The 25,520-nt window shown below is 42.4% G+C and overlaps 1 protein-coding gene across 4 annotated transcripts in view; it reads right to left on the reverse strand.

Moving 5' to 3' along the window:
* Nucleotides 1-6,787: 6,787 nt before the first annotated feature.
* LOC126191065 (zinc finger protein 532-like) overlaps nt 6,788-25,520 on the reverse strand; it is a 78,519-nt gene continuing 59,786 nt past the window's right edge. For all 4 annotated transcript variants that reach the window (XM_049931782.1, XM_049931783.1, XM_049931784.1 and 1 more), the window contains exons 3-4: nt 12,384-12,559; nt 6,788-10,481 (exon numbers count right to left, since the gene is read on the reverse strand). In XM_049931782.1, coding sequence (XP_049787739.1) covers nt 7,724-10,481; nt 12,384-12,559 — 2,934 coding nt within the window. In that variant the 3' untranslated portion in view covers nt 6,788-7,723. The remainder of the gene's footprint in view (nt 10,482-12,383; nt 12,560-25,520) is intronic.

Raw genomic sequence — 25,520 nt, forward strand, 5'->3', positions numbered from 1 at the left:
GGAGAGGCAAGGACAGTGCTGTAGTTACCTGCATGAGGCACAGTGGGCTTTCGACTGGCGAATAACTTTCGAGCAGCAAAGGTCGACACCTTTTCCTTCACTCTGATTTCCTGAATGAGCCGTTCGTCTTTAAAAATGGGGCAATCCGAGAGGACGCAGTGTGGTCACCCATACAGTTGATGCATCGAGGGGATGGAGATGGACAAGCACCCTCATGGGCATCCTTGCCACACGTAACGCATTTGGCCGGATTGGAACAGGACTGGCTGGTATGATTGAACCGCTGATGCCGATAGCAACGCGTAAGGTTTGGGATGTAAGGGCAAACAGAAATCTCATAGCCCGCTTTGATTTTCGATGGGAGTTGAACTCTGTCAAATGTCAAGAAGACAGTATGGGTTGGAACCAAGTCCTTGTCCACCCTTTTCATGACTTGATGAACAGCCGTTACACCCTGGTCATACAGGTAATTTTGAATTTCCTCGCCTGACAATCCGTCAAGGGAGCATGTATAAACGACCCCACGTGATGAATTTAAAGTGCAGAGCGCTTCCACCTGGACACGAAAGGTGTGTAGCAGTGAAGCACACAGCAATTTTTGTGCCTGGAGGGCACTGACTGTTTCTAACAACAAGGTGCCATTTCGTAAACGGGAACAAGACTTTACAGGACCTGCAATTGCGCCGACACCTTTCTGAATAATGAAAGGGTTGACTGTGGAGAGGTCTTGACCTTCGTCTGACCAAGAAACAACAAGGAACTGTGGCAACGATGGAAGAACTGTCCGTGGCTGAGACTCATTGAACTTACACTTGTGAGCAGACACAGTAGATGATGAGGAAACCATTGCGGAAGTATCCCCCATGATTACCGGCGTCTCCGATGGTGTGGTCCTTTCTTGTGGGGACCCTCTCTGAGGGCACTCCCGCCTTAGGTGATTGTTCACACCTCAGGTCACACCTCCCGAGAAATGGACGGAGGGACCAATCGGCACTTTCGGAAGGTATGAGCTCGGGTAATCACTCCTCCCTGGGCCTGGCCGATACCAGGGGGTACGTACGTGTCCTACCTGTCTAGGCGAGGCAGGGAATTATGCGTTACCCCGTCACCAGCTACGCATGGGAATGCGTGGGTCAGCCATCAGACACGCACAGGGAGGAAGAAAGAGAAAGGGAGGAACAAGGAAAAGGAAAGGAAAGAAGAGAGGTCTCAAATGCTGCAACGGAGAAAAGGGTAAAGAGAAGACGTAAGGAAAACAGAAGGGCAAAGGAAGGACTAAGACTTGCCAGCAGAGAAAGCATTGGAGAGAGACTGATTTACAGTTTCAAGCATCCGTCTCTGGACGTAGGCACTAAACATACCCCTAGAGGGGGAGAAAGGGAAGGGAAGAGGCGGTGGTGAGGGGGGGGGGCAAGATGGGGATGGGGAAGGATGCGGAAAAGGAAGGTATGCAGCCCGGAAAGGAAGGAGGGCCACACTAGCTCGGGGTCCTGTGCTCACTATGTACGTATCCCCAGGGGGGGGGGGGGGGGGTGGTGGCTAATGGGGCGGTAGCTGTCTACCTCCAGTGGGCTTTTGCTAGGTTTCATAATGGGGATTATGATGCTTTCCCGCCATTGTGACGGGAACTCACCAGCAACCCAGATACGGTTGTAAAGGTAGAGGAGGCGTTGCTGGCAGTCCACTGAGAGGTGTTTGAGCATCTGACAGTGGATGCGATCAGGCCTGGGAGCTGTATCAAGGCGAGCGGCTAGGGCACTGAGAAATTCCCACTCACTGAATGGAACATTGTACAATTCAGGATGGCGTTTGTGAAATGAAAGACTCCAACCACTCTTTCAGGGAGTGGAAGGCCAATGGGTAATTCACAGAAGCGAAACTCTGAGCAAATTGCTCTGCTAAGTGGTTTGCAATTGTGTCGGAGTCAGTACAGACTGCACCATTCAGTGAAAGCGCAGGGACGCTGATGGGGGTCCGAGAGCCATAGAGGTGCCTGATCTTGGCCCAAACCTGTGATGGAGAGGTATGGAGGCCAATGGTGGAGACATATCTTTCCCAGCACTCCTGCTTGCGATGGCGAATAAGGCGGTGGGCTCGTGCATGGAGCCGTTGAAAGGTAATGAGGTGTTCCAATGAGGGATGCCGCTTCTGACGCTGGAGTGCCCGCCTGAAATCTTTAATCCCCTCAGCGATCTCGGGAGACCACCAAGGCACAGTCCTCCGCCGAGGGGACCCAGAAGAACAGGAAATAGCAGAGTCTGCGGCAGTAACGATGCCGGTGGTGACCGAGTGAACCACTGCATCAATGGCGTCATTGGAAATGAGGCTCAATAGTGGCAATGGAGGAGAACAAGTCCGAGTCAGCCTTATTCATAGCCTATCTGCAGCGGCGCCCAGAAGAGTGATGCTGTGGCAGTGACAGAAAGATCGGAAAGTGGTCACTACCACACAAGTCGTCATGCACACTCCATTGGAGTAAGAGGCTAGGGCTCCAGATCGAAAGGTCGATGGCTGAGTACGTGCCATGCGCCACACTGGAATGTGTGAAGGCACCATCATTTAAAAGGAAAAGGTCGAGCTGTGCCAACACATGTTTAACAGTTCTGCCTCGGCCTGTTGCCACTGATCCACCCGACAGAGGGTTATGGGCACTGAAGTCGCCCAGTAACAGAAGAGGTGGCGGCAATTGGGCTATCAGTGCAGCCAGGACATGCCGCGGGACATCACCATCCGGTGGAAGATACAGACTACAGACAGTAACAGCCTGAGGCATCCACACCCGAACAGCAACAGCCTCTAAAGGCGTTTGTAGAGGGACAGACTCGCTGTGAAGGGAGTGAAGGACATAGATGCAGACGCCACCAGATACCCTTTCGTAAGCTGCCTGGTTCATATAATAACCCCGACAGCAACGAAGGGCGGGGATTCGCATTGCTGGAAACAAAGTTTCTTGGAGAGCAATGCAGAGGATAGGGTGAAGGCTGAGAAGTTGTCGGAGCTCAGCAAGATGGTGGAAAAAACCGCTGCAGTTCCACTGGAGGATGACATTGTCCATGGCCGAGAAAGGCGTGAAGAGACTGGGGAGGCAGATTAGGCCACTGGGTCACTTGCTGCCACCGACTGAGTACCCGTGCAAGTGCTATCCATTGTGTCTGAGGGACCGGTGAGATCTAGGTCGTCAGCAGACACCAGAATCTCCACCTCATCTTCAGGCGCAGAGCTTGAAGGTTGTGGTGGGGTGGGTGCCACCGCAAGTTCCTTGGCCTTAGAGTTCTTCCTCTTGGACTTCTCTCACTGCTCCTTGGGTTTCACTGGCTGGGAGGGCTTCACCGATTCAGTCTCTGGGACGGAGGAGGATCGCGAAGCCCTACGACCAGCTGCTTTTGGGCACTTATGCCACTGTCGGGCGTCATCCTTCCTGCTTCTGAAAACCTGAGAAGGGAGGGACCCAAGGGACCCCTTGCGAGTGAGGGGCGCCGAAGAAGTTGGACGCTTCTCCGGCTTGGAAGCGGGGACAGACATCCCCGATGGGTGGGGGCTTGCTGGTCCCGAGGTAGGTGGTGCACGAGCAACAGGGTGGGTAGTGCCCCCCCCCCCCCCCCCCATTGGCAAGGGGGCATGTGGAGTTGTACGACTCGGCAATCCGGCTGGAATTCGCTGAACTGATGGGGCTAGCACGATTGTTGTAGCGGCGGCATATGAAGAAGTCATTCGCACAGGATGTAGTCGGTCATATTTCCTCTTAGCCTCAGCATAGGTCATTTGGTCCAGGGTCTTATATTCCATGATTTTTCGCTCTTTCTGTAAGATCCTACAGTCTGGCGAGCAAGGTGAATGATGCTCTCCGCAGTTGACACAGATGGGAGGCGGGGCACATGGAGTATTGGGATGTGATGGATGTCCGCAATCTCGACATGTCAGGCTGGAAGTACAGAGGGAAGACATATGGCCGAACTTCCAGCACATATATCACCGCATCAGGGGAGGGATGTAAGGCTTGACATCACAGCGGTAGACCATAACCTTAACCTCCTTCAGTAATGTATCACCCTCGAAGGCCAAGATGAAGGCACCAGCAGCAATCTGATTATCCTTCAGACCCATATGAACGCGCCGAATGAAATGAACAACTCGATGCTCTAAATTGGCGCGCAGCTCGTCATCAGACTGCAAAAGAAGGTGCCTATGGAAAATAATACCCTGGACCATATTTAAATTATTATGGGGTGTGATGGTAACGGAAACATCCCCCAACTTGTCACAAGCAAGTAACCCTCATGACTGGGCAGAGGATGCCATTTTTATCAATACTGACCCAGAGCGCATTTTGGACAAGCCCTCCACCTCCCCAAACTTGTCCTCTAAATGCTCTACGAAGAATTGAGGCTTTGTTGACATGAAAGACTCCCCATCAGCTCTCGTACAAACTAGGAACCGGGGTGAATAACTGTCACTGCCATCCTGAGACTTATGCTCCTTCCCGGTGTGGCCAGGGAGGGGAACGTTTTGGGATCATATTTCTGAGCGTTAAATTGAGCCTAAGAGTGCTTAGAGACTGCTGGCGGCTGGCCACCTGCGAGAGATGATGTACCACACTTCATTGGGGGTCATCCGCCCTGAAGCCACCCACTCCAACCAAGGACCCTCCCCACGGGCACCACCCAGCCTCAGCAAGGGCCACCTGGGAGGATGGCCATTGCTAGGGGAGTCGCAATGCCCCAGGGAGATAGGCATCTACTCCTTGATGCCGTGGGGAGTTAACGGCGCAGGCATCAGCAGAGCGGTCCCTGTGTTGTCAGGGGGTTACAACCAACAGGGTACATGGCAGCCCCACCACAACGGGCTGGCTCCCGTGCTGGATATTAGGTGCAAGGAAGTCCATGGTTGTCGTCTCCGCAAAAACTAACACTGCACAGTGCATTGTGGAAATCGCGCCCAGGAAGGTATCCCCGCCCAAGAGATGGAGAATGAGCAGGACAGCAATGCGGCGACGAGAAAGCTGGCTAAAGGTCTCAATGCACGATGGACACCACAATGCACCATGTAATGCGCCCTTCCCCAATTGGCTCGCTCTTCGGAAGAATTTGGAAATATGGAGGTCAAATCCGACAGGCGGAAATGTTTGTGACTCCTTTTAGTTGCCTCTTACGACAGGCAGGAATATAGCGGGCCTATTCTTACCCCCGAACCTGCAGGGGGGAGTACGAGATTGGAGTAATAGAGAATTGTGAAGGTGGTTCGATGAACCCTCTGGCCAGCATTTACATATGATTAGCAGAGTACTCATGTAGATGTAGATGAAAACTGTGATCTTAGCAAAACAAATGCAATGGAATTCCTCCGCCAGCACATAGCAGTGTGCATAATATACAGAAACGGATTCAAGTGGTGGGCATTAAAAAATGAATGACGAGGCTTGTACAAGCCGGTCCCACACTCTACCACAACAATAGCTGTGTTGATTATCGTACTGGGATCCTCACTATTTGCGCAGACAACCATTGAAGGAACAACAGTCACAAATATCTGATAGCATTAGAAACCTCACAACCATTTTACAAATATAATAGCTAACAAAAAGTAGATATCATATTCCAGATGAAGAGGAAACATAAAAAAACTATAATGGCTTGGACAAAAACGGCATTCTAGAATCCATGAAAATGAAAATGTAGATGCTCTTGCTATGGAAGCATCTGCAAAGGGGAATCTTTTAGTATGAGGAAATTCCAGAAACAGAAATAATTTACACATTCAGAAAGGAGTTGTCAAGGAACTGGCAAGACAAATGATTAAGAACATCTATTAACAAAGGCAGCCAATATGCATTAATTTGTCCAATAATTCAAGTAATGCCAGGTTTCATAAGATGAAAGCCTCAAGAAGTTTCACAACAGATACTGCAAGATTGAAGATCAATCATTGCAGTTACAAGAAACACCTAAATAGGGTCAACCTTGGTGTCACATTCCTGGTTGTCCGTGGCAAGGAACAAGATCCAAGCCTTCCCCCCCCCCCCCCCCCTCCCCCTCAATGTGTCAGGAATATAGGGAGCATAAATTGATTGAAATTAACCTTAGAGAACTTGTCCAATAGTTTCCAGTTCCAAACCTCATCAGCTTCTAACAATATAGCTGTACATAAACTATTTAAACAAGTCAAAGAAACAGAACTATAGAACTTGTGCACTGTCTTCAACATTTGCAACAAAGTACCAAAACATTTGTTTCTGTAATTTAAGGTAGGCTTATACCCTTTGTTTAATGTCTCTGTGTCAATAGAAAGAACATATGCAATATAAAAGAGAATTTATCAGTTTATAGTGCACTGTTAGACAGACAATTCAATTTGTTCTATATAATATTCTTCATCTTATACAGTCTTTGTTTCAAACATTGTATGTGAAAATTTGTACCTTTAAATTTACCATAACTGTATGTACCTTGATTCGTGAAAGTCCATTTTGATACTGCATAATTTAGAAATGTTGGAATCTAAAGCATACAAAATCAACAGTAAGATGGCTGTGTGGGCAAATTCTAAAATCCAGCTTACATAAAGAAGTGCCTATCTCTCATCTTGGCCTGAGATGGGGGCTACCATTCCCTATCCTCTTCATCCAAAATAATATTCTGTTAATAAATGAAAAGCAACAGTTTGCTTTTGTTCTACAATATTACTTTTATTTTACAAAATAAAAGTAATAGAACAAAAGCATTTTCATTTATTATAATGTTGTTTTACCAAGAACCGACACAAGATTCTGTTAACATAATATTCTGTTGCCCATCAAGCCCAATCCCCAAGCTGCCCATGCTTGCAAGCAATCATGCACGTCCTTGGAGCATTCCCCTGTGGACAACACAGGCTGAAGTCCTACCCTTGCACCAGCTCTTCTGAGCCCTACAGTGAGGAGCTGTTTCTCCAATATAATTTTAATTTCCACAATCTCCCATCACTAAATATCCACTAGCCTTCTTCCCATTCCCTTACCATCTCTTGTTTTCCTATATTCCCATTTCCCTTACTGAATGAGCTTTCCAGGTCAGAGGAAAGCAAATTATGTCCAGTTAAACTGTATTCCATGAAGTCTGCTGCTTGGCAACTGATTTACCTTATTATTTGTTTACTAAAAGCTCATATTGCCTTGTAATGATGTAGGTGCTTGAAACACTAATGAGAAATTAATACAAGCTTGTAAAATTTAATAGCTAATCTGGTATGGGTGATATATATATCTACTATATAAAACATTAAATTCTTTTGAACATTGTTCAGACATAAAATCTCTAGTGTAACAAATGATGAAAGTTTTATACAAAAATAATAGTTGTCCAGCAATGAGTTTACTACAGTTACAGAAAACTTATTTTAAAGTGAAATTAAAAGAAAAGAAGGGATATGACAGCTATAAAAGGAACAAACATTTGACACATACTTTTATACTGCAGTGATTGAATTGCACTATTCTACATGTCACATAAGATAAAGCAAATAAAATTGCAACCTACCCCATGGGAGCATAAGATTTTTACATCATTTTAAGACAGAACTTCACATAGCGAAGAAATTAACAATCATTTGATGAATCTGAGTAACATGTTATAAAACTTTGCTTTTAGACATATTAGCTAATAGCACACATTGAAATAACATTTATTAATGACATACATTGCTATGAAATGTGAGAAAAACTTTTACACGAACAATGGATGTCCACACATTATGCTGTTATTATTTGTCTGAGTTCTCGTTGTTTCTTGAGAAGAAATGCCATCCCGTGCACACGGAAATGCTTATCTAATTCTTCCGATGTTTCAAAACTATCATGGCACACACTACATTTGTTTTCATCAGCTTCGTCATCTGATGATACAGTCACTGGGGAGAATCCATTGTAGGGGTCATAACTGTCTTGTTTACAATTAAGATTTTCAGTTACATATTTTTCAACATCTCTTATGCCATGGCAGACTAAAAGGTGCTTCTCAAATGATGGTTGGACAATAAAACACATTCCACATTCCATGCACTGGAAAGAACTAGAATCTGTCTTATGAAGGACAATGTGCGATTCAAATTCAGCTTTATCAATGTGGGTAAACTGACATTTGAAACATTCATACTTATTGTCTTCTTTTTTTACAACTGGGAATATAAGCTTTCCTGAACTGAAGGGTGTAACAGGTGCAGGTGGTTTGTCTTTGGATCCTAATTTTGACTTCTTTTTCTTTTTAGGTGGTTCAGGAGTTTCAGATTTTTCTCCAGAGGAAGTGTTTAGTGGAGGCTCAAGACTTTCACTGTCTTCTGGTTCCATTTTGATGATAGTACCCAACTCTTTCCCTTTCTGTGAATGTTCAATATTAATTTTTTTCAGAAGTGGAGTAAGTTTATGGATCTCTATGTTTTTGTGCTCTTTGCTAAAATGATCCTGAATATCACTGGACTGTATATTAATTAGCTTTTTGCAAATGTGGCACTTGAACTGCCCAGGAGGAGCTTTGGAATCAGTACTACTATGAGGGCCATTAAATGCAAAACGAGCACTTTCTTTAGTTTCTTCCAGTTTTTCTGTCACTATGCTGCCAAGAGGTTTCAATTGCCTGGTAGTAGGTATCACTGTTGTGGGATGTGTGGCTGTAACTGTACTTGAAACTGGAGTTGCCATCAGTTTTGGAGCGGAAACAACAGCTAAAGTTTTATTAGGGCTATTTGCCTTCTGCAGGTGCACAATTGTTTTACTTCCTGAAGTAAAAATACTTCCTGAACCTGAGAGAGCATTGTGTTTTTTTAAGCAGTTGTAACATTTGGAAGGAAGCATGGAGTATTGTTCCAATGAAGGAGAATGGAACACAATCTCTCTTTTGCATGAACTACAATTACGAATAACTCTACGGACTTTTAATACACCTCCATCTGTGCTTCTCACAGTTGCTTGTGCAGGCAAAATATTTGCTATTAGAGTATTCTTTTTTAAATCCTGCGTAAGTGTAATATGTTTTGTTGGAATAAATCTGTTTCCATTTGTCTTCACAGTTACATTGCTGAGCCTGTTGTTGCCGTACTGTCTAATAGGTGGTTTTACAGCCTGTGAAACCGGTTTCGGTTGTATAGTTTTTGGAGACGACAGCTTCTTCACTGGGAAGCTCCGGGTTAAAATTTTTATTGGAAGACACTTTGGCATATCAGACCTTTGGCTGCTTGTAGAAGTAGTATTATTCCAGTTATTATCATCAATATTATCAACAGATGTCTCTAGGTTGTTGGTGCTAACAGAGTTATCACTGCTGTTCATATTATCAGTGGTACTGCTAACAGAGGTATTTTTACCCCCATCTCTGCATGCATTGTCAGTGCTACAGTCAGATGCTATCATACTGTCTCCTTGTGAGTTAGTCCCCTGAGCACGATCTGCACACGCTGGTGGTCCACTGCAATGGTGTGCTCCAAATACAGCCTTCTGCTGGAAGAAGTTTTTGCATCCAGTACACTCAAACCCAAACGCCAGGCACTTTTTACTGCGGGTATGTTCCAAAACATGACCAGCAATTTGTTCTTTTGGGGTGAGGCGATCTGGGCATATCTGGCACTGCTGAAATTGGAGAGTCTTTACATCCTTTTTCACATGGGCAATTGCCTTGTGTTGATCAACAGAAATAGTATCAAAGCATGCTATGGGGCATAAGTCACATTTAAACACTGTCTTGATGTGATCAGAAAAGAAGTGCATTTCAAGCAATTCAACAGAATAAAAAAGTGTTGCACACTTTGGGCACCTGAATCGAATACACCGAGACAAATGAAAACATGAATAATTGAGGTGAACCAGGAATGATGCCCAAAGAGAGAAGATACGTCCACACTCAGGGCACGTGTGGGGTCTCAATTTTTGATGATACCTCTTATGAGCACGAAGACTACATATTGATGGTAAAATTAATTTGCATTGCTGACATTCTAACCCAGGGTCAACATAACAGTTTGGCCTCAGTAAATGATTCCTTAAGTCAATAAGAAGTTTCATGCCACATTCCTTGCACACCTCTGGCATTGTTAGGTTTTTGGAAACTTTAATATTACTCATAGCAGTTGTGTAAAGGGCATCTTCTACAGCTGATCTTTGCCGATCCTGTTCCTCTGTATGCACTGCAACTGCTGCATTTGTAGTTATCTCGGACGGAGCACCATTTTTGTTGAGTCCAACTGTTGCAGTAGATGAGGGTTTCACAAAAATGTTTTGGGTATAATCTTTGTTTTCGAATGTCTGTTGGTCTGTCCTAAGCTGGTCTTCAGCAAGAGGCGTCACTGTGACATGGAGTGTGTCAGTCAGATATCCTCCAGAGTCTGAGTGTTGTTGTAGGTGGTTCAGAAAGCTGCATCTATTGTAATCAGTGATAAAACGATTGCAGTTTTGACAATGATATTTTATTTGCAAACTTCGCCTCTTCATGTGGAATTCCAAGCTGGATTGCAGCAGATACCTAGAAAGAAAAATCAGACTGTAGCTTACACAACATTCAACAGGCAGGTAATTACAGGTTTATATTTCTCATTGTAAGCTGTTCTTCAGAGGACAGTGTATGGTATAGTGTAGTTACTTCCATGTTCTATGGATGAATCATAATTGCAATCTCTGACTATGATAGGGAATGAGATGGTTTCACAAATGCAGTACACCCCCCCCCCCTCTCTCTCTCTCTCTCTCTCTCTCTCTCTCTCTCTCTCTCTCTCTCTCTCTCTCTCTCTCTCTCTCTCTCTCTCTGTGTGTGTGTGTGTGTGTGTGTGTGTGTGTGTGTGTGTGTGTGTGTGTGTTTTTTTGTTTGTTTGTTCCTTAACTACACTGCGAGTGGTTGACCTTTACTCTTTGTATTCTACCCATGGCTTACAGTGTAGTATTAAGTTATCAGTAACTCAAACACGTACACAAGTAAAATGGACAATAGAAAAAGCTACTCGTTCATTCTGTACCTGCTCCTGTACCTGAGGTCATTAACACATGGTTGTGGGGTGGCTCTGAACTTCAAGGTGGTGGAAGACATTTTCACCTTTAATATTTGAATAGCATGAGTAGGTGAGGTGGTGGTGTACAATTCCTGATCAGCAGACTTTGCACTGATGTCTTGGATTAAATTCTAGACATCTCTGCAGTGCCTCATGGAGTGAGGGCACGCTACATTGCTCACGGCGATCGAGCTTGACAGCCCCTTTGGTCTGATTTGGTCACATGAGCATCCTACATAAACAAACTAGCTGAGATGGTTTGATAATTTGCTAAAAATACTTGACCTTTAAGGTTGCTATTTCATGCTCAGTGTATCTAACCCCACATACATCCATCACATTACCTTATAAAGAGTGAACCTGAACTCCACCACCAAAGTTTTGGAGGTGGTTCAGGGACACTTTCTGAGTATTTTGGTGCAAGGAACCTGTGGTCTCTGGTGGCTCATTACACAGTAACTACATTTTGTTGAATTTCTTGTTGGCAATTACTTTTCTTTGTATCTGTATGGCAGTGAAATTATCTGCAAATGCAGAAAATATGTATTGTGTGTCTTGTTTGGAAAGAAACTTGTTCCATTCACTCACGATACTTGCTGCTGACAACAGCAATGCCCTCACGATTGCACTCCGTACTGTTTGTGTCTGTCTCAGGTTTGTTTTTCTGACGCTATTAGTTGCATATGGATAGGTTTAATGACCGACAGTGGCAAAAGTAATGTGATGTGGTTTCATCACTGTGGGAACAGTTCAACATAATGGCACTGTGCAGCTCTTCCTCTGAATTCAGTGAACCCATACACGAGGTGCATATTGGCCCACTCTTCACGAGTAAACCTATCCATATTGAACTCTTCACAAGTAAATCTATCCATACTGCAGTTTATCACTGATAACAAACAAATATCACTACCAGAACAACAAAGCCCCAACAGAAACATGTAGTACCAAATGCGAGCTTGAGGGCCAAGAGTGAAGTGGGCCATATTATTGTCAACAACAAGTACCATGAATGAATGGAACCAGTCTATTTCCAAACAAGACACTGCACACACCACTGACATATATGCCATTGTGTAGGTATTTTCAGTCCAATACAACTTCAAAGGTAAATGGAGGTAAGAAATTAAACAAAATGCAATTACTCTGTAATATTCCATGGGAGACAATGGCTCCCTTATACTAAAGTCCTAAGAAATATCCCTAGACAAAATCAAACATTTTGTCAGTGGTGTTGTGGTTCACCCTGTGGAAATCTACATTTACCAATGAAAATGTTCTAAATGGTGTCACAATAATATATTAAAATAAAGCTTATATACCTTAAAACACATGGTACACATTATAAAAACTATAAATGAATACAGGTAAAAGTAACTTACCTGTCATGACAAATTGGACAGGTATAGAAATTCTGAGGCTTAAAAGGCTCATCATCTTGTAGGACTGGTTTGTAAGGTGGCAAAGCAGCATTTAGAATCTGGTCATCCCAATGTATCCCACTAGAATTACCATTTATATCTGAGTGATTATCTTCCTGATGTGGGCTCTCACTTACCTGAAACAAATTAAACAATTCATAAAAACGTTGAAGGATTTCAGTTTCTTTCCTGAAAGCGAATAAAATTCTGATACAAAGAGAACAAAAGATACCTTTGTGGTGTGTCATTAAAGATTTGTGTCTAAGAAAGCCATTCAGAGTCAACTATGAACTTAAGCTTGTCAACTACCTTTCATTTTGGGACTTGTAAGGTACCCTCCAAATGGCAAGCGATACAAGATCTCACAGATTAAATATTGACAGAGCTAATGAAGAAGAATTATCCTGTTGGCATATTCTTTGTCTTTGCCAAAGCACCTGATTATTTTATCTCTAAATTCTGATCAGAAATCTAAAATGTTATGAAATTAATAAAATCCCACTTGCATGGGGGAAACCTTTTAAGCTTCATAAAGAAGCAAGAGACAGTTTTAATAAGATTATGCAGACTTAACTGGAGAATCACTGCTTGTGGAGAACTTAATGTTGAAGTTAAACAATGAAAAGCGCATGTTGGAATGTCAATAATTTTATGAAAAGAATAGACTATTACTTACCATAAAGATGACATGCTGACTTGCAGACAGGCACAATGAAAAAGACTATTAGAGGCAACAGGACAAGGCTATAGAGTGCAGTGTGGGGAGGCTGTAAGGGAGGGAGGGACGAGGTTAATGGGGAGAGGAAAGAAGAGGGGCAGAGAAGGGGAAAAGACTGGTGAGTGCATAGGCAGAAAGTAGTGCAAAATGAGGGTGAGAGGACGTGATTTAGGAGGAGGTGATAGGACAGAGGGGGTGCAAACAGTTGGATGGAGGGTGTGAGGGCAATTTGTTACCAAAGGTTGAGGCTGGGGTTATTTTGGGAGCAAAGAATATGTTGTAAGGATAACTTCAATCTGCGCAGTTCAGAAAAACTGGTGGTGGAGGGGAGAATTCAAATAGCCTGGGTTGTGCAGCAGTCATTGAAATCAAGTATGTTACTTCCAGCTGCACATTGTGACACAGGTTGTCCACTTTGCTCTTTGCCACAGTTTGGTGGTGACCATCCATCCTGGTAGATGGCTGGTTGATAGTTATACCAACATAAAAAGCTCAGCAATGTTTGAAGCAGCACTGGTACATGACAGGGCTGCTTTCATAAGTGGGCCAGTCTCTGATGGGGTAGGAGATGCATGTGACATGACTGGAGTACGTAGTGGTGCATGGGTAGATTGGGCAGGTCTTGCACCCGAGTCTTCCACATGGATACAATGCCTGTGGCAAGGACTTGGGATTGGGAGCGGCATAGGAATGGACCAGAATGTCTTTGAGGTTGAGTGGGTGATGGAACATCACTTCAGAAGGGGTGGGAAGTATCTTGGGTAGGATGCCTCTAATTTCAGGGCACGAAGACAGATAATCAAGCACATGCGCCTGACATAAATGTCCACACTATGAGGATGAGGGTGATAAGTGTGTGGAATCTTCATAGGGTGATCTCCCATAAAATTTCTCAACACACCCTCAGTCCTCCCACCATTCTCAACAAGCAGCTATGCAAGAGAGCCACATCCTTTGTCAGGGCTTATCAGCTGGCAGAATCATGAGGGTATCACTGCAGTGTGTGTGAAGTCTGTTGCATTCAGCCCTAGTCAAGATATATGGCAGAGTTTAGATTTTGAAATAATCTGGCATGTTTTGTGACTTACACACACTCCACAATGACTCCCTCATCATGGCTTTACCAGCTGACAAGGGCAATGCATATGTTATTCTGAATAAAGCTGAATACGATGCTAAAATTAAGTTGATTCTTGAGGAGGATACCTAACGGACACTGTCACGGGACATGACGTCAAGAATAATGAGGAAGACATTGGAGCTCCTAAAACAGTCATCACTGGAAGATGCCATTATTAAGAATCTCCACCCTCAGGCATTAAGACCACCTATGTTTTATGGGCCACCAAAGATGCACAAAATGGGTTTTCCTCTTCACCCTATTGTGAACACTATTGGGTCACCAGCTTACAGAGTAGCAAAACATCTGGCCAGCCTTCTTAATCAGCATGTGGGTTACTGTATGCATCACATCAAAAGCACCAATTATTTTATCCACCAAATTAAACATCTGCTTCCTGGGCAATGTGATATAATGATCAGTTTTGGTGTGGTCTCCCTATTTAAGCATGTTCCTTTCAAAGACTGCACAGATCCCCTCTCCCAGTTATTTGATAGTACAGTTGTGGGATTGTTTAAGCACACATTGCCATCACCACATGTCCTATATGGCAGCCAGTATTTTGACCAGTTGGATGGCGTGGCAATGGGAATTCCATTAGCTCCATCCATAGCCAACCTTTTTATGGAGAAATCTGAATACTTTGCTTTGGACACAGCTCCCAAAAAGTCAAGTTGCTTTTATCATTATGTTAATGACACATTTATTATCTGTCTCCATGGATGTGAAAAACTGGGAGACTTCTTAGAACACCTGAACTGCATTCATGACCTCATTAGTTTTATGATGTAAGTAAAGAGAGGTGGTGCATTGCCCTTCCTTGACATACTCATTCACCAGAAAACCAATGGACACCTCAGTTACAATGTGTACAGGAAACCTACAATACAGATCGGTATCTGCACGCTCTTAGCCACCACCATCCAGAGCAAAAACATGGCGCTCATCTTAGACGAAGAAAATCTGGCACTAGAACTACGTCACCTCCCAAAAGTCTTCCAGACAAATGGCTACAATCACCAACAGGTATCATGGGCTATTTCTGGCGAGACACACACAAAAGCACCACCACTGAAGAAGAGAACAAGACACTTCCATTTTGTTTTCTGTGGCACAGTGTTGGGAAAAATTAGCCTCCTCCTGATGAGACACAACATCTCATCAGTATTCAGCTCTTGAGGCCTGCGAAGGATGCTCTAGGGCTCAGAATGCCTTGAGTGTACTAAATACCATATCAGTGTGGCCACTACTACAGTTACCATACAGTACCCACTGTGATGCAATGCTGGATGGAACACTGGAGATGCTTATGCGTATGCAATCCTGAAAAGTCAGCCGCGGCAGCACAAACTTTATAAAATCTACACCCAATTCTACACGATGAAATATCTGCCATTATGAGGATGATGGGATTTTGGGATAGCATCACAAAAGAATCAGTAGAAATAAAAATATCTGAAAACACCATCAACAAGGATGGCGGTTTGGGGCAAAAACATTATTAGATTTGTTGAGGGAGACAGCATCAGTGATGTCACAGCCAGTGGTACGGCTATATAACAGCAAGGCTGCTGCGACATGGCAGGCATTTATCACTTGACAATTGTCGATGAGAACTCAGCTGAAAGCTTGTGGGATTTTTACCACCTGATGTAGCTGGAAGCCCAAGAAGATTTTGTTAATTCATATTTCCCTGAGACAAGCATTCACACAATGTACAGTTTGTTTCTCCTTGGTATTCTTCCTGGTCAAGATTATCGCAGCCTGCAGAACATATTGCCAATAAAAGTTTATCATACGTACCTAAAAACCTTCCTAGTTACTGGTAAGTTGAAGGCCTAGGCATCAGCTTTATTAGTTTATTTTCTCTTCTGTTGGTCTGATCCCTTCTGGCAACACAGAATGACCCAGAAAGTCACTATCTTTTGCCATAACTGATATTTTTCTTTGTTCACACCACCACGCCTAATTGATACACCATATTGAAAACCTGCTGGAGGTGTTATTGATGTTCTCGCATGGTGAAGATGGAAAAATTAGCATGTGTTCAAGGTAAGGAAAACAGAAGGGAAACTTGTGCAGAGAGGATTCAATGAAGCACTATCAAGTCTGTGCTGAGGTTTTGAACCCGAATGCCATGCACAAAATGTTGGACAGCCCAAAGGAGGTAGTTATAGGAATCTTTGAAATGTCGTATGTGACCTTTGGTATTTGTAAGTAAGCCTTTTGACTGCCTATAATTTGAAGACTGAAGCACCTGATAATGGATGACAGAAGCCCTGTATATTCAGTATGGGATACTGGTTGGAACTGGTTTGAGCATTGACGGCTCTGTAATCTTCACATACCTGAAATTTACTGTCTTTTTTACTGAACCAAATGAATCGGGGAAACCCACACACTGTTGGAAGGTCATATGATGCCTTTTGTTAACAATTCATCTACTGCAACTTTCACTACATGTAACTTACAAGGGGACAGTTGCTGTGCCTTATAAAAGATGGGAGGTCCCTCTGTAGTTTCAGTCGTATGCACTGTAACCTCTTAAAGCTGTGGCCTTGGTGGGTAAGGGGTTGAGAAGTGCTAAACGTATGTGCATGGGAGACTGTCACTAAGTACACAGTCACTAACTTATGGGTGAGTCACTGATACAAAAGCAAGGTTTTTGTAGAAGATAGGCAATGTCATGCGTGATGATTCTGAGTGATGCAGTGTTAGCTATTTGCACAGCTTCTCTTAGGGAGGAGTGTGTGTTCTTGTCATATTTAGATTCTAGAAAGTCCAAATCAAGTAAAGCCTTGGTGGGCAACTCACCAACATATCTACATTTATTATCATCCTTTTTGGTCCCTTCCTACATCTTATATATATATGAATGAATTTCCACTTAACATTCAACAATAAAAACTGGTACTTTTTGCAGACGATGCTAGTGTTAAAAGAAATCCCATTAGAAAGAAGGCAGTAGAAGTAAATGATGTTTTACAAAGAATTATTAACTGGTTCTCTGAAAATGGACTCTCTCAAAATTCTGAAAAAAGTGACTACATTCGATTCTGTACAACAAAATTAGTTATACCAAAAACTGATGTAGCACATGAGGAAGAGTCAGTAAGTAGGGTACAATGCTCCAAAGTTTTTGGTGTGCATATTGACGAAAACCTAAACTGGAAGAAACATATTACTGAGCTTCTAAAACAATTAAGTTCAGCTACTTTTACTCTTCATGTAATCACTAATCTAGGAAACAAACATATCAATCTCCTGACACATTTTGCATATTTTCAGTCAATAACATCATACAGTATAATTTTCTGGATCAATTCATGAGTTAGAAAAAAAGTATTGATTGCAAAAAATCGAGCAGTGAGAATAATATGTGGTGTTCACCAACAGACATCATGTAGGTACTTCCTCAAGAAGCTAAGCATTTTAACTGCACTGTCACAATACATATTTATGCTAACAAATGTCATCAAAAATAATCCATCACAATTTGAGAAGAAACATGATGTACATACCTGCAACATTAGATGAAAAACTGATCTTTATTACCCATTGTTGAAGCTGTCCTTGGTTTAGAGAGGAATTCAATAAGCATCAATAAAATTTTTTGAGATCATTTGTCCAACATAAAATGTCTGACAGGTAGCAAAGCAAGTTTTAAATTTATTTTAAAATCATTTCTCCTGAACAACTTCCTCTATGCCATCGAAGAATTTCTACTTAAAACCTCGTAGCAAGTAAAAAAGGAAGTTTTTAAGTGAAGTTGTATGAGTAGGGATAAAACGACAATGTGTTCATTAATGTTAGTACCGATCATGTACAAATATAACATCATTTTGACAAAATAATCATTCAAATGATCTATGGAACAAGTAACTAACTAACTAACTAACTAACTAATGAAATGTAGTGGTGTTCGGGATCATGCCGATTTTGGAACCTGAGTCGACAAGAAAATATTGGTTGGTACTGCTGTGCTGTGGCTCTGTGTCTACTCTGCATGCAGCCCACAATACACCCAGACTGCATGGGCATCTGTCTTCCTTTTACATCACACACGCCTTCGGCCATGTTCTGCATGGCCACCAGATGGCAACCCAAGCATCATCAGAGGTTGCCTGCCCCACAAACCTTTTCTTTACATGAATCACGTGACTGAAAATAGACCCAGCTGTATCCTGGTGCCTGGGACTGTATTTAGGCCAGCTCATGGGCCCTGAGCAGCCGGTTCACTGTCAGTCAGCTTCCTGGCCCAGGCGCCAAATGCAGTTGCATTTCATCAATCAGGAGCTCACTCTGGAGTCATCGCTACACCAGCATCACAGTTTGCTTCCGTATTTGTGTCCTAGATCTTCCAACATGGCTGCACCTTGAAGATGATGTGCCCCTGTGCAGTAACTAATCTTTGGATTTGTAATTTATATTTATTCTGTTCTTGGCACTAGCTTCCCCGAACTTAGCTTTGGACTGAGATTTTGATAAATCCCTGAGCCTTATTTTTTTTTTTTACCACCATTGGTGGGCACATTAATTACTACTGTCAAGTACGTAGAAGTGGCCACTGTAGTCAAATGCTGGAAGCAAAGTAGTTTCATTCATGTAGATCAATTTTTGGCATACTTTCATAATATAATGACCTTTAATGCCTAATGAAGTGTTTGGTTTCTTGCATTTAGGGGAGCACTTATGCATGGCAGTTCTGAAGCACATGTAGAACCAGCATAATCATGCAATCTGTGGCCACTGGTAGCACCCTTGGTGCTGAGCAGCACTGGTCAGTTGGCTGTTGTCAGCTGATCACAGTGCATCTTGGTCGCCGGAAGGTACTGACCTGTGGTGGGAGTATATGGAGTCTAACGCGTTTGATCGTGCTCAGACACTGTCAGCCAAGGTGAAAGCCAAGATAACTGCTGCCATTCCATGTATATCTGGTCATGACACATTGGATGCGGTTGGCCTGCTCAGTAGCTGCCAGCTATGCTGAAGCACTTTACATCTGCCAAGTATATGTTCTGCTGGTGGCCGATGGATAGCAAGGGCACCCCATCTTGTAACACAAAAACACGATCTACCATCTGTAATTTAGCCTCTTGTGTGAGACCTTCATTACAAATTAAGGACACTTTAATCCAGTGAGGCAATTTACTTTCCCATATGCCCACAGCATACTGGCTGGTACTAATGCAGGATACACTAGACTTTGTAGATAACGTCAGAATGTTAGGGTGCCCATCCATTCAACTACTCAGAGAAAATTGGCAGTCATATTTGTTGCTCAGGTAAGTTTCACAGTCTCTGAAGTAATGCTGTCTTGGCCATCTCAAATCTGTTAAAAGTAGATGGTTATAGGACCTCATCATTGATGATAGAAGCATACTCTCCTGTGCGATGTAATAATGTGGAATATTTCACTGTATTCTCAATAACACTGTGAATGAAGAACATTTACTCTATGGTGGCTAACCATGTTTGTGATTGATCTGGTAGGAATTGAGGCAGTTTTGATAACATGTGGTGAACAGCAGAAACATTGCTGGAAAAGTGTCTGAATGGCACTAAAGTGAGTTGATCTGGGAGTGTCATCAGGCATAAGCCCATCAACATGGTAAGGAACATGAAAATAATCTGATGCGGCTTGACCAGCCAAGCCTCACCAAGGAGTAAAAATGGATCTGTCACCTCAAAAACTGGTGTAGTAGCACAGTTCAAACTAGGAGGAGTAAGAATGCAGTGTTGCACCTGCACACTAGGATCTAATGTAGGTCCTGTAACACATGCAGGTATCAGTTTCTGTTGTACCTCCATGAGATAAGTCAATCAGATCTGTGGGAGGCACTTTCACTAGCATCTTAACACAAGGGTGAATCATTTTGTTCATAGCACTACGCAATCCATGAGAATCAAAACTGACGAAAAGTCCCAATGACCTTTGATGGTCCGCAGTATTCAATATATTGTCCGGAAAGTTGGTGGTGCTGCATGTTTGTCAAGTTTATAAAAAAATGTATAGCTGTTGGCCACCAACGTGGGATCTTCGTAGCAGTTAGTATGCAGAATAACATGTGGATAATGCTGCCATTTTACCACTTTATTCATGTAAATCCATAGAATAATAAATGGACACTTCAGTCACCTGAGTACACAGCAAGACAATAACAACAAGGAAAAACAAAGACAATAATCAGTTTACAGAAATACACTCTTTCACTGTTCTTAATGCTGATTTTGTAATGTCAATTTTAACAGTCAGTGCCGCCACAGATGTTTATGTACAGGTCATATTGCAGAAGTATGCTGCAGCACATTGGGAACCAGGCACTGACTCCATCTGAATCACGTTAATAACATATCTGTCAGTGATCCTGTGCTTTTTGATACCAGAACATCAGTTTCAGACATGTACTTTTATGCGGGCACTCCCTCGTCTTAGCAAAATGTAATCAAAGTTGTGGGTATGTGGCCATCATTAGGTTCCACCTTTAGGTTGTGTGCAACTGGCAGTCATCTATAGTCAGGTGTCTCAAATGTTGTCATTTGTGGCTGTGGCATATTCAATGGTTGAGAACATTTTGGCCTTATTGAATATTCTGCCTTTGGAGTTTCATTACATCATGAACTACACTCTATCAGTTCGGCTCACTGGTTCTCTATGGGGTGTAAACTAGCTCGCGTCTGTGGAAGAAGTCCACATGTGCACGCTGGGTAATGCTAAATGAGCTAGAACGATAGCTGGCACCAGACTTATCTACTCTAGAGGATCTCCTGGCCTTGCGCACATGGAAGCAAGCCTGTCAGATAATGGCTCCTGCAGGAGCTGCATGATGTATCCTTCACTTATGTATTTTATAGTGTATTTTATCATATAATTTCATAATGTAATAAGTGTAAACCATGTGTGTAGCACCATACACTAAATAAAATAAATACTGGTTCTCTATGAAGCCACTGATACATTTTGTTAGCAATTTATGTGAACCAAATCTGTGATTTTTCTAAGCTCACCTGATACCACTGGCCATTAAGGATGAGGTTAGGATTGCACTAGACAGATTAGAACCTAAATAGGTTTTCTATTTCTACAGTCAGTGGGCTTCGCCCTTAGTGGTCCCTTACTAGTGGTTAGGATGCCTAGGGGCTTTCTTAAGTTGTGAAAAGTCTTCAAGCAAACCAGTAATGCAGAAGGCTACATTGAATCTTATCTCTTGCTTAGTCTACATGAAATTTCTTCTAAATTTTCAGAGGGAAACTATTTTCTAACATCAATCTTGCAGAAGCATACTTTCAGTTACATCTTGAGCGAGATTTTAGTTTTTAACACACTTTTCAGAATGAACCAATATAACAAGTTGCCTTTTGGTCTCACCAGTGACCTCTGTCATATTCAAGAGGTTTTGTGTACTGCCTACTGCAGTGATTTTGCATTGTCTGAATTAGCTTGATAATATTCTTGACATTGATGCACAAAGGAAGAACATGTCACCGTCTATGCCATATTTTTGCAGCCCTTGCACAAAAAGGTGTTAAGTGTAATTTTTTCAGATACTCCTTTTTTCAACCAGTGGTCAATTATTTAGACTATATCTTCAATAACAGGGCCTTTGGCCCACCAGTGAATATGTAGACACCATTCAGAACATGCTTCTGCCTAAATCCATACAGGACCTTCAAGTATTTCTCGAAAAATTGAATTAATATGCTCGGTTTATTCCCAGGCAGCCTCCATAGCCCACCCACTAAATCATCTGTGTAAAAAGGGAGTCCACTTTCAATGGTCAGAAGGATCCCACCTGGATTTTTAGAAATTAAAATCAGCTCTTCATTCAGCACAATACCTTATGACTAATCAGCCCCCACTTGCCATAGGTATTGGCAAAAAATGCATCTCCACATGGCACCAGGGCTGTTCTCTACCATAAATTAAACATACATGTCATACACCAGTTCTTATGTAAACACTGTTTGGCCTTTTACATCAGCATGACTACTACCCAGTTATCAGTCAGGATGAATGGGCATAGGCAGAGTGTATATACAGACAACACACAATATACTGTTGCAGAGCATGCACTACAACATGACAGTCATGATCTCCGTGCCTGTTTCATCACACGTGCCATCTAGATTCTTCCCCCAGACACCAGTTTTTCAGAACTCTGCAGGTGGGAACTAGCACTACATGTCCTTGGTTCTCGCCACCCACCTCACCTTAATTCCTTCTGTCTCAGCATTTCTTCATAGTAATTACTCCTTTCTTCATTCCATTTAGTTTTCTACATCTTCCATTTTCTGACTTGTCTGTTTTTCACAGTCCTGCCTCTCACCTCTGTTGCATACAATGCACTTAGCTTTTCACTCTTATTAACTCATGCACGATGTTTTAATAGCAACCTCTGTCTTGCACATTGCCCTGTCTTCCACCTTTAAGCTCTCAGGTTTTCAAATCTCATCTGCTGCAGTCCCCAACAATCAGTCTTTCCTTCTCATCCCGTCTGGTAAGTCTCCCCTGACCCGGGGTTTTGGACGACTTTTCTGAACTATACCCCTTTCCCTAAGCCTCTCCAGTCCTTTTCTTTCACCCCTCTTTCTTCCCCTTCAACTCTTCTGCCAGAAGAAGGAGCTACTGGCTCCAAAAACTTGTAAAAGTTAAATCCTTTTGTGTGTGCGTTCCCCGCTGGTGATTGGTGAGTAGATTTTGTATCTATCCATTTACATTATATATTAAAAACAAAGATTCCATGACTTACCAAACGGGAAAGCGCTGGTAGATAGGCACAATAAAAAAACACACAAACACACACACACACACACACACACACACACACACACACACACACACACACACACAGACACAAGCAGACATATTTCAACACCTGATTATTTTTGTTGTTATAAATTAAACAATGGAACGGAGAGGCAACCAAATTATGTGCAAGTCATTTACCCAGCACAAGAATGTTATTCACAGATCAAAAAGGAAGCATTAGCGATCTTATTGGGTGTACATAAATTTCACACTTTTTGCATGGTCACAAATTTCATCTTATTATTGACCACAAACTGCTATTGTCGCTTTCTGGACTTCCGCCAAAATTGCTGGAGTGAACACCACATCGCCTTCATCAATAGGCTCTCTATTTGACAAATTTCCAGTAATCCATTCACTATCATGCTTCACCTCAACATTATCTACTGGCCTTGTACCGATGGCAATTTTGCACAGGTGGGTCGCCAGTGTGCCATTTGGCAGGCACATCAGCCATCCATGCCCCAGTCAATCTCTCTGTGGCCAGTGTAACACAGCAGTGGGAGCAATTTCACATCGGCTGCAGTGTTGTTCGACAACACTGGTGGCCACGGTGGAAACTTTGGAATTGATATTCGCAATAAAGGGTGCGCCCTGTACTCTGGTGACTGACAATGGTTCCCAATCCACAGCTTCTAATGACCAGATGTTTTGCATCCTCAATGGAACTAAACATTTTACCGCAACCTTCTTCCATACAGTCCCAAATGGGTTGGCAGAACGATTTATTTATACATTCAAAATTTAAATGTTGAAATCATTAGAGCCTCCTAAATTGACTTCTGTGCTTCTCATCTTCCTATCTTCTTAACGGTCCTTGCTCGTCATTTGTCGAAGCTTGGTGGAGCTCCTACGACACTTTTGGATGCTGGGTCCTGTTTCTGCATTCAGAACATGAAGCAGATGCAGCCTTGCCATACTGTGTGGGTCGCTGAGTGTGGGCATGCATATTTAGGCAGAATCCAGGATGGATCAAGGGATCCATGGAATATCTTTTCTGAAAATTACTTCAAGCAGATAATTAAAGAACCAACTGATGAAGGTAATATCTTAAACTTCCTAGCAACAAACAGACCTGAACTTATTGAACAAGTTAGTGCAGAGTAAGGTATCAGTGAACATAAGGCTGTGATAACAACTATGTCTATGAGCATTAACAAAGAATGTTACAATAGGTTGAAAAATATTTTTGCTTAGCAAGAGTGACAGGGTGCACATTGAAAAGTATGTAAATAGTCACATCAAATATTCAGATTCTTAGGATGAAAATGTGGAGCACAAATGGAAAAAATTCAACAGTATCATTCAATATGCCTGAAACAAGTATGTTCCAAGCAAAGTTTTAATACGTGGGGAAGATCCACCATGGTTTAATTGCCATGTTAGAAAACTGGTATGTAAACAAAGAGAGCTTCACCAACACAGATTCATGAGAAAACAAAACCTAGCTGACTAACAAAGGCTGAAAGAAGCAAAATGCCTTATGGAGAGGAGTGGAGCAAGTGTCCAATGACTTAAAGTAAATCTTGTCAACTGATCTGACTAAAAACCCTAAGCGGTTTACGTCTTACTTAAAACCAGGAAGCTTTTGAAACTCATCTATTAAGCCAATCTGTGACCATACTAGCACTGAAATGGTAGATAACAGAGATAAAGCCAAAATACTGAATTTGGTCTTCTGAAACTGTTTCACCATGGAAGATCATAATGCAGTCCTCCATTTCAGTCATTGTATGAATGTTGACATGACAGATACTGAGATAACCAACTGCAGAACAGAAAAGGAACAACAATCATTTAGTTGTGGAAAGGTATACTTGTAAGATTCTATAAAGGTTATGAGAAAGAACTTGCTCCCCTTCTAGCAGCAGTTTACCATAATTCACAGGATCAATGATGGGTACCCAGTGAGAGGAAGAAAGTGTAGATCATTCTCATTTTCAAGAAGGGTCGTAGGACAAATGCACATAATTTCAGGCCTATATCATTGATGTCAATTTGTTGCAGAATTATGGAATATGTTTTATGCTGGAGAGTTATGGTTTTTTTAATGAAATCTCCTCTATAAAAATCAACATTGTTTCTGCAAACAGAGATCCTGCAAAACTCAGCTAGCTCTGTTCCTCCATGAGATCCACAGCACTGTAGACAATGGCACTCAGCTTGATGCTGTGTTCCTTGACTTCAGGTAGGCCATTTGACACTGTCCCGCACTGCTATTTAGTTCAAAAAAAAAAAAAAAAAAAAAAAAAAAAAAAAAAAATTACTGAGTATCAGACCAGATTTGTGACTGGATTCAAGCCCTCCTTGCATATAGAATGCAATTTGTCACCTTTAATGGAACAATACTGACAGATGTAAAGGTAATTTCTGGAATACCTCAAAGGAGTGTGATAGAATCGTTACTGTTTGCAATATATATAAATGAAGGTGTCGGGAGCTCTTTAATAC

The sequence above is a fragment of the Schistocerca cancellata genome, chromosome 6, assembly GCF_023864275.1.
Source record: "Schistocerca cancellata isolate TAMUIC-IGC-003103 chromosome 6, iqSchCanc2.1, whole genome shotgun sequence".
In the NCBI taxonomy this organism is placed as follows: Eukaryota; Metazoa; Arthropoda; class Insecta; order Orthoptera; family Acrididae; genus Schistocerca; species Schistocerca cancellata.